This window comes from Erigeron canadensis, chromosome 1 (assembly GCF_010389155.1).
Source record: "Erigeron canadensis isolate Cc75 chromosome 1, C_canadensis_v1, whole genome shotgun sequence".
Lineage (NCBI taxonomy): Eukaryota > Viridiplantae > Streptophyta > Magnoliopsida > Asterales > Asteraceae > Erigeron > Erigeron canadensis.
Genome location: NC_057761.1, coordinates 43,352,658 through 43,362,647, shown reverse-complemented (window position 1 = coordinate 43,362,647; position 9,990 = coordinate 43,352,658). Strand labels below are relative to the sequence as shown.

Below are 9,990 nucleotides of genomic sequence, written 5' to 3'. Positions count from 1 at the left end.
TATTTAAACATTTACTGTAACACAATATGATGAGCATGTAGAATAAGGATGAGGATTTCCCTATTCACGTTACTTGAGGAAGTCGGGAATTTCTTAGACTCGAATATACACTACCTAATAGGGGTATCCCGTGACTGCTTCCAAACTTTTTCCTGGTCATCTCCAAGATTGTACCTAGCTGGTTTCGAACTTCAAAACTTTTCTGTCAAGCACAATCCAAGCGTGTACTTAAGTATTCCTTCCTTGTTTAGGTTGAAGCTTCAAGTCATTAAAAATATAAGCAGTGAAATCGGAACAGGACAACTCATGAAGTGTAGTATCTACTGGATGTTCAACTACTCAGCATGAACAATTAAAAAAAAAAAGTAACAAATCAATCTGCAATAACTATATATAAAAAAGAAAAATAATACTCGTATGAAACATACCACGGTCCGCAATAACTAATTAATGTCAAACTTAAAATCTAGTCAAATAAAGAATTGAGTAACTAGTACACAAAGGTGAAAATTTAGAAAATGACAACAAACCTTGAAGCTGTGGTATCTTCTCTATATCAGTTGTAATCGATTTGGGTAAAGAAAACTAATTAGAAAACTTGTCTGATATTAATGTTAATTCTAGAGTTACTAATATACTCCAAATAACAACCATCGTCTTCATCTGAAAATTGCTTTTCTAAAGCTCCAATATCTGCATTTTCTGTATCCGTAAAAATTCGAGGTACACCTGTTAAACAAAATATAATTAGAACAATATTAAATCCGGAGGAAGGTAAATGAATTTAAAAGGATTGAGTATATTATAGAAGCTGCAATGATACTATCTTTATATGTAAGGGTTTCAACCATTTTACTTAGAGATGATAGAGCTGTGGTACCAAAAGTTTATTTCTAATGCATAAAATCTCCATATAATTGTATAATTTTTTAGATCTAAATAGACACACTAATCATTATTATGAAATTTCATACCAGGTCACCCTGTCAAGTCTCATTTGGGCATTTACAAAAGATAGGGCTAAATGTCTTCGAAAGGTAGCGATTTACAAAAATTAATAGCATACATTAGAGGTATTTCTAAACTAAACACAATAGTAGTTTGGATAAAGTCTACCTTTCCAAATTAGCCCCAACATTTACCCATTATGACCCAACGCCAAACCTGCCTAACCCACCCATTTTGCCACCTACAGAAGCAACTTTTATTTAAAGAGAACACAGAAGCAACTCAAGTAAGAGCAAAGATAACATATATGCTGACCATGAAAACGCTCCCTTGCTTCTCCAGACATTAACACGATATCGCCACTGCGAAGAAACATAGCTAACGGTTGATCATTTCTAGACTTCCCTCCAAGAAGGAAAATAGCTTTACATCCCAAACTTGAATAGAAAAAGAAACTAAGTGTTAATGTCAGGTCTAATATGCATGAAAGGTAAAACTAATTCAAGATACTCCATAACTGACCTCATGCTTACAATAGGTTTACTCCAATCTTTCTCCATATCATCAAGGTGACCTCCCAACATGTCACCTGAGGGATGAGTTAATTAATATACGATATACAACCTATAATATATATATAAATAGACTTTCGATACTACCCACAATCATATTAATCACAGAGTAAGATTAAAAAAAAAAGATATCAGAAAAATGAAGTTGGATCTAGGAAAATTAGTATGCAAGTAGTACCTGACCCAAAGTAATTAACAATTGCAGCTTCTGGGCGAAACTCTTCTCCTACTGGCATTGCAGGAGCAGCCATATTCTTAGCTAGTTGACAAAGTGCATCCGGGATCTTGTTGTGGGGGAGTGAAACGTTATAGCTCCTCTGCACAGACATATGCAGGCAAATCTGAGAGTTAATCCACTAGGAACAAATAAATAATGTCACAATGCTGAAACAAATGTGTGGTGCTCACTACTTAAGATTTATGCTACTTAGATGCAATAAACTTCCACATAGTCACAGAATGAGAGCACGTTAACAAATACCAAAAACTGGTAATAAAATCACGATCTACAATTCTACATTAATATAGTAAAATAAGCTATTTTCACCCAAATATGCCATTCTATCCATTTACATGCTGCGGTCATTAAACTGACAAAATATGATTATTTCTTAGTACTATCTTGAAATTAAAGATGTGTTATGAGAGTGGAGCGGAAACCTAACTTAAACTGACATTATCACAAGAACAAGAAGGTAAGCAGTTGCATAATTTCAAGGATGGTAACAAAAAGTTTACCTTTGACCAATCAAACTGCAGACCAAGAGTACTCCATCTTAACTTGCGTAATAGGACAGATGCAGACACCGGCTTAATAGTATTTCCGCTTACTGATGAGTTAAGTTCTTCAGAAGAAGCCCATCTATGACTAGAAACATTAATATCAGCACCAGTAGACTTATCTTCACCAGGTAACTTCTCCTTTTCAAGTAACACCCATCCATCTTTTGCGGCATAAAACAAATCATGAACGGGTCCATAAATAGCATTATGATTTGTTCTGTTAGGCGGCTGAGGAAAACTAACCAAACTCTCTTTAATCCATCTGCATTGTTCCTCGATACTCAATGCTGCCGGAATGAAATAGAAACCTGCACTCCAAACGCATCATGATCACAAATGCAGATACAAACACATTTACCAGTATGCCATATCAAAACACTGTTCCAAATGCAACTAAAACTAACATGATATGCATTCATCATCATTTTTATAAACAAAGAACTTATTACAAACAAAACCAATGTTGTTATATTTTTAGCGTTTATGTAACAAACTTATATTTCGTTAACAATGCATACTACGTGACACTTTTAGCAGCTATAAAAGGTCAGAGTACCTGCATTCGTAGCATAATAAAAGTCGGTTACATCAAGCATACGATAAAAACAACATTCGTTTATATACAAAGAGCAAAATTAGTTACATATGCTAGGTGAAACAACAAAAACAAGCAAGTTAAATCAGAATATTAAAAGGATGAGGCATACCAGGACAATCATCTAAACAGAAAACCGGGCTATCGAATCGACATTCAAGCTTCGATACGCCACTCGGAAGTTCACCCTTATCATCAAAGGCTTCCGAAATAGATTTAAAATCGATAACTTCCGATAAATCGACTTGCCTCGGTCGCTTCTTCCTATAAACAATCATATTATAAAATTAAAACCAATAATTTCAACAAATAATTAACTCTATAATTAGCAGTACAACTAATTTAATGAATGGATGAATGAATAAAATTGTTCCTTACTTTTTTGAATTGGTATCATAATATAACTTATACTTCTTTTCGGTTTTCCGAAAAGCAGTTCGTTCTGAATCTTGTTCGTTTACACTCTCGGATGCGTACATTTGAGATTGATAATTTTAGTAACACAAAAGAAATTAGGGTTTATCTAAGCAAAAAAAAAAAAAAACACAAAAATAATTTTTATATAATACCGGATTTCGTTTTATTTTTTTAATTACCAAGATTACCCCTTAAAAGAAAGGGTAACTTTGTCTTTTAACACGTGAGGGAGGAAAAAAAAAACGAACTGCCTGTAAATTCGCTCATCCATTCTTTGGCGCGAAAGTTTGTTATTTACTCATGGGAAAACATTAATCAGATTTCTATGAAATTTTTGAATCTATCTCTTTTTTATTGATCAAAGAAAGTTGATTGAAGATGGTGCGTAGGGCGGTGGTTGAAGCCGTGATGCGGACGGAGAATTCCTTTTCGCTATCTTTTAGCCAACAGAAATTTCTGGCATCTTCGACATGTGTAAAGAGAATTGGTACGAATGCGAGAGAATTTTGTTCAGGAAGGCGGAATTCTTCTAATGGTGAAAGTTTATCATCATTGCAGACGAAGCTCAATTGTAAGAATATGGAGCATCCGCCTCAAAAGATTGATTTGACTATTTCAGGTATACAAACTATAACGATACACCATAGGTTAATTTTCTTTCTTATCTAACAACATAATACTCATTTCAAGCTAAATTACATTATAAATTGTATAAATCTCAAATTTTTTGACTCATAGTAGCATCAAAAAAATTAAGAAATTACTAGAAGGTGTTATCCGCTGCATCGTGCAGGCATAATGCTAGTAAAAATAAATAGTTTTAATTTAGCAGGTAGGCGATCCCAAACACCCCCCTCATTATGATTGCTTAAACAAACAAAAAAAACCGTACATCATGCTTATTTAGCTTAGCTTAGCTTAGTTAGTTTGTCTACTTTTATCCCTGGAAATGGCAAACAATTTAATTTCCAAGGATGGCTACATTGAATATTTAAGGTGAAAAAATTGCAAGTACGATTTTATAATGTGTGAGTGACTAAAAGTATAGACACTGATTATTGAGTTTGATTTTAGACGCTTCAAAGACAGAAAAGAAAGTTGGGCAAACAACAAATATGGTCTATGGAAGCACAGTGATTAATAGTTCAACTGGTGAGTGGCTAACTCTTGATCAAAAGGTATATAATCGTTATTATTCTCCTTTAAATTCAACGAGGTTTAATAGTTGAAGATGCGAACTAATAGTATTTATTTCAGAACTCTCTTGGTTTGACCCATATCAATGGTTTGACCTTGAAACTCAAAATTACAATGTTGCTTGGGTATTTTAAGATGCAATAATAAGTTTAGCATTAAGAAAATTATTCTATAAGCAGTCCAAATTTCACGTCATATGTGGTGATAAATAGTTAATCAATGTTGGTTTAAATTTCTTTTTATATCTTCGTGCCTTTTGATGAATGTAAATAACATGACAGGTAAACAGTTACCCAAGTCTTAGAAGGTTTACTGCAATTGGACTAGGAGGGGATGATTTTGTTAAATCTATGGTACTTGCTGTGGAGTCTGTCATACAGCATTCGATCCCACAGGACTATGTCAGACAGAGAGTATCGTCGGGAAGGAAATATGTTTCTGTGAATATTGGACCTGTTCGTGTTGTTTCTAGTGATCAGGTGCTCTACATCAATCTATCTTATGACAATATATCTATTTACAATCCTTTTTCAGAATAAACAAAATCAAAGTAAAAACATCTAACAAAGGTGGATTTCTGGAAATTAGGATATTCAAAGTGATGGTAAAACTTGATTGACTCAAAATGGTTAAACAATCGCCTCTCTCAAAAGTGAAACTATATGATTTTTTGGATGATAGTTTTTGCTTGGTCTGCATGTTCTGAAGCACAGCTTATAGTCAAAATGTAATGTATGATAACGTGCTTCCAGCAATGTCTGCACCTCTGCACAATTTTAGCAAAATATTTTTGGTAAATTGTGGTCTAATGGGCGAAAATAAGTAATGGGTCAAATAGGTAACTATTTAGCATGGATCATCCGGGTTGAGTTGATCTGCAAGTATTCATTCTTTCATTTTGATATGCTAATATGATTACAAACAAGAGTTATAATTGAGTAATAATCTACATAGAGTATACTTAGGAAGTTATATGCATTCAAGATACACTTGTGGTGACTTTCAGCCCATTTGTCCTATTTCTTTTTTAGCTAATAATTTTCATTCGTCCTGTTTAACCTGCATGTGTTAGAGTTCTAATGTAGTTCTTCATATGTAGAAAATCTTGATGACATGTAAGTTTTAATACTCTTTGCACTTGTGTAGGTTCGGGCTGTATATAGTGCTATGAGGAGTGATAATCGGATGAAATTCTTTCTGTAATGTACGTCATTAGGTAACGATTCTTTCAGTAAATTTTATATCTATTTTGTATTTCTCACTCGAGTTGACGTTGCAAGACTAGACTAATTGTCTTGTTGCATATGTAAATATTTCATCTTTATCATATAACAAAACAAAGATGTACAACTATAATCTTCATTAGTAGTCAAAACTAGCATTTTGCATGTGTCCAAATGCTTATTACCTTCTTCATCAAGTGTTCTCGTTATCATGATGATTAGATAATGCTCCATTGTTTGACTCATATTTGTTTGCTTGTGTTCGTTAATGACATGTTCAAATTATTACAAGTTTGGAAATTTCTTATTACTTTAACATGTGTAATAAGTTAGAAAATTTTCCAAGTGTAGTTTTTAGTGTTTATGAGTAATTTTGATACTAATTTTTTTTTTTAAAAGTGTGTACCATAGGACTACACCAAGCGGTCATGAGGTACCTCATCAAACAAATAAGTTGAAGAGTTTAAGTCACACTCGGGATAACTGTGAGATGGTAAACTCACAACAACAATACCCAATCTCGTGAAAAGCAAGATAGGGGGAGGTAAAACGAAAACCCCTTGTTCATCAAGCAATTTAAGTGTAATGACCTTTCAAATTTTTTTTAAGGATAATAGAAAGTATGAGGGATTAGGAATTGAGATGCCATTGTAACAAAATTCCAAAGAAGTAGGAAGTATGCACCTATGGTTAAGCACGAATGACCTCACTTGTTTGACTACATCCGATTCTTCACTTCCCCATTTTTGCTGCCTCTCAACACATTATTCATCTCAATATTATATTATACTAATACTAATTCTATTGGCTGTTTTAAAAAGAAATATATATTATACTAATGATCGATATGAAGTACATTTTTTTTTTAAAGGGTTGTATTATCCCGATGAGTATATATATATTTAATCAAAAAATATGGTTGGGTACCATATGGACTAAATAATGTACAAGCATATAGCACCGAACACATCCATAGGCGGATCACAAACCATCCCCAATATAAACACTTTTATGTTTATATTGTTTGCTTTTACTGAGATAAGTCAAGCACACAAGTACATAATACGTAGACCCCTCTATCACAATAACGATAGCCAACGTATAAAGGTACACTATAAACCACACTTACAACTATCACCACCACCATATTATGGTTCATCTAATGTCGTCGTCATTATCATCATCGTCGTCGTCTTTCGATTCTATGGGCTCGGCTTTAGATGTTCGACAACATCTAAATTTGAGTATTTCTTTTTATAATTACATATTTTTTTTTCTTCTTTAGGAAAACAACTGAATTTAAACTATAAAACTTAGCCCCACAAAAGCTTTTTTTCTTTCTCATATGCCAAAGTCAAATTATATGATGATACTACAAAACTGCCAATGAATCACTCCACAAAAGTATTCTTATTAATACCTGGGAACACGTAGTATGTATTTATTTGCATTTTTAATTATAATTATAATAATAATTTGTTAAGTATATTCTTTTGTACTGGTACACAAAATAAACAACTGAATTTAACAATTAGGCCCGTGTTCTTTTTTTAAGAGAATTGAAGGACAATTTCACTCATTGGCAGGGGAAAAAATGGTCTCTCTTTCAATAATGTATATCTAATGATGTAAGTAATTAAAATTAAATAAAGGAAAAATGGAGGTGTGAGTTTGTGACCATCTCTACCATTTTGTATTCAAGATGACACCAAGAGAAGTCATTTTCATGGCCACAATATTCCATTTTAAATCATAAATAATTGTACACATTTGTTTTAATTAAAAACCAAGTGGGGTTTAATGGCATTTGGTAAAATGTTCATCACTCCAACATCCTATGAATGTTCAAGATGTCACGATCTCTTCACATTTATTTCCTTTTCAAACATATATTTGTAGTCAATTGGGTATTTTCTTATTAGTGTTTATATATAAAAGTCATCTTTGGTTATTAAAATTAACTTTAAATATGCAAACAAACAGCCATCATGTATTAACAAACTAGATTATTTTCTCGCGTAATACGCGAGATAAATATAGTAACCTTTTGTAATAGCCTAATTAGTAATTATTACATAAAACATGTTGATATTAGACGTATATTGTATATTGTCTTAAAAAAATATTAAAATAAATGTGGTATTATAATTAATTTAACATGTTACTTTCAAAAGTAAATAGTAGTTAAAACAAAACTAAATTATAAATTTTGTATATTTTTTCAATCCGAAACAATAATATGTTTGTATTATTGATGCTTGGCAATATAATTTAATTATTACACATATAATTTATAGGTATAGAGTCAATGATTGTATTGTATTTTTTTATAATATTTATTCTTAACCATATACTGGTATATTATTCAAGTGGATAATAATATTGTGTTTACTTAATAATAAAAATGATATAATACAATTAATCAATTTAAAGGTTTTAACTAAAAGTTTTAACTCATCTAACGGTCTTTATTTCTCCATAAAAGAATTTAGTAATTATAAACATATTAAGCTTGTAATTAGATTATTTTTCCGCGTAATACCCATGATAAACATATTAAGCTTTCATAATAATTAGTAATTATAAATAAAGGCATGTTGAAATATGATAATATAATATTTTAAAAATATTTTTGTATTAGAGATGGTTAATAAGATAGATATTATATATATCATTGTATAACGATAATATAAAATAGAATATAGATTTTTCTAACAGCAAAATAAAATATACTCGTTAATGAAAAATGATAATATTAATATTTAAAAAAGTTTCCTTTTAGTAAATGATTCGTAAAATATGTTTGTTATTTTGTTATATAACAATGATGTAAAATTAAATATAATTTTATTTAATGTAATAATAAAATTCTCAAAAAAACATTAATTTTTTCCTTTTATAAAAAATAAAATTATTAAATTAAATTATAATAATTAACTATAAAATAGATCAACATATGTGACAATGACCAAGGCCATTAAATATTTACCTCACTTATTTTAAAATAAGTGTTCATAATAAAACTCACACCCAATTATAGAATTATAACATAATTATGAGATGACAATTTTATCGTTAAATTTTGAAAAACAATATTAGGGCTAATAATGTTTTACAAAATAGACATGCAGTAATACCGTTAATTTAATTAAGCTAGCACTATTTAGATAAATAAAAGTGAAAATGTAACACTTATTTTGGAATGGATAGAGTGATATATTTTTTAAATTAAAAATAATAATAATATGTTTGTGTTAGTAATGCCCACTCATTAAAATTTAGTGTTTATCTAATAGTATCATATAAAGCATTTTGCCCATTTTTCTAAATTTATTAGTTATATTATATTACTTATAGTCAAGTTATTAACACGAACACTTCAAAACTTTGAGTTTACGATCCGAAATCACAATGCTATTTACCGTCATTCACTATGTTTACAAGTTCAGATTTTGATACGATTCTAAAAATTTAAGGTAAATTCAGAACTCTAACTAAACATATGTTATATTTATCATTATTGTTTATTATAATTTAGCTTCAATCATCGATTTACTTTAACCACAGTTTATTTCATACTCACAAATCATGAATGAGGCATATTTAAATTTGTTTATGATACAATATATATAGCTACCGTACGTCATACGAGTATTAGGACTAGTATATATATTACAAAGAAAAATAGATAGAAGAAGAAAATTAAAAAGAAGTCATCCTTTTTTAGGATATCTTCTTAAATCAGTATTGAATAAATTTTTAAGATTTGCTAAATATTATATTATGTTCTTATTTTAATTATAATCTAACTTGCCATAAAATCTTAATAATAATATGATGGAAACAATATGCAAAGTTATATGTATTAGCCATAATTCAATAGTGTACGTGCATGATGCATCTTTGTCTCAAACACCTATTTACATATTACTATTCGAAAAAACTATTTCCAAGTTTATATGTATTTAATATAATATATTTTATATTTAATTAAATACATATTGTTATTCTTGACCAACTATATAAATTAGAAGGACTAATGTTGTGTTAACTTAATAATCAACTTGGTAATAATATAATTATTTTGATCTAAGAGTTGTGATTAAAAGTTTGAGCTCATTTAACGGTCCTTATTTCTTCATAAAAGAATTTAGGAACTTGTTATATATATATCAGTAGATTACATGGTTTGTACGCTATAGAAAAAGAAAAGAGAAAAAAAAGATTTATACCCCCAAAAAAGGATGAGTTCATT

General features: G+C 30.2%; 2 protein-coding genes across 2 annotated transcripts; one reads left to right on the top strand and one right to left on the bottom strand.

Moving 5' to 3' along the window:
- Window positions 1-447: 447 nt before the first annotated feature.
- LOC122580258 (alpha-ketoglutarate-dependent dioxygenase alkB) lies at window positions 448-3,416 on the bottom strand. Its single transcript, XM_043752541.1, has 7 exons — window positions 3,277-3,416; window positions 3,011-3,162; window positions 2,259-2,611; window positions 1,699-1,837; window positions 1,471-1,537; window positions 1,264-1,385; window positions 448-729 (listed from the first exon to the last, which is right to left on the bottom strand). Exons 1-7 carry the CDS (start codon window positions 3,375-3,377, stop codon window positions 590-592), a joined length of 1,074 nt encoding a protein of 357 aa, XP_043608476.1. The 5' UTR covers window positions 3,378-3,416; the 3' UTR covers window positions 448-589.
- A 972-nt stretch (window positions 3,417-4,388) lies between these two features.
- Window positions 4,389-5,791, top strand: LOC122589568. The gene is made up of 3 exons (XM_043761908.1): window positions 4,389-4,493; window positions 4,794-4,991; window positions 5,659-5,791. The coding sequence occupies exons 1-3, from the start codon at window positions 4,431-4,433 to the stop codon at window positions 5,713-5,715; spliced, it is 318 nt and encodes a 105-aa protein (XP_043617843.1). The 5' UTR covers window positions 4,389-4,430; the 3' UTR covers window positions 5,716-5,791.
- Window positions 5,792-9,990: the final 4,199 nt, after the last annotated feature.

Excerpts from the sequence above, each read along its gene's own strand:
- LOC122589568 (XM_043761908.1), top strand. The coding sequence starts at position 4,431 with ATGGTCTATGGAAGCACAGTGATTAATAGTTCAACTGGTGAGTGGCTA. Across the intron at positions 4,494-4,793 it reads GGCTAACTCTTGATCAAAAG|GTAAACAGTTACCCAAGTCT; the intron begins GTATATAATCGT and ends ATAACATGACAG. Across the intron at positions 4,992-5,658 it reads GTGTTGTTTCTAGTGATCAG|GTTCGGGCTGTATATAGTGC; the intron begins GTGCTCTACATC and ends GCACTTGTGTAG.
- LOC122580258 (XM_043752541.1), bottom strand. The coding sequence starts at position 3,377 with ATGTACGCATCCGAGAGTGTAAACGAACAAGATTCAGAACGAACTGCT. Across the intron at positions 3,163-3,276 it reads TATGATACCAATTCAAAAAA|GAAGAAGCGACCGAGGCAAG; the intron begins GTAAGGAACAAT and ends GATTGTTTATAG. Across the intron at positions 730-1,263 it reads AGCAAGGGAGCGTTTTCATG|GTGTACCTCGAATTTTTACG; the intron begins GTCAGCATATAT and ends TTTGTTTAACAG.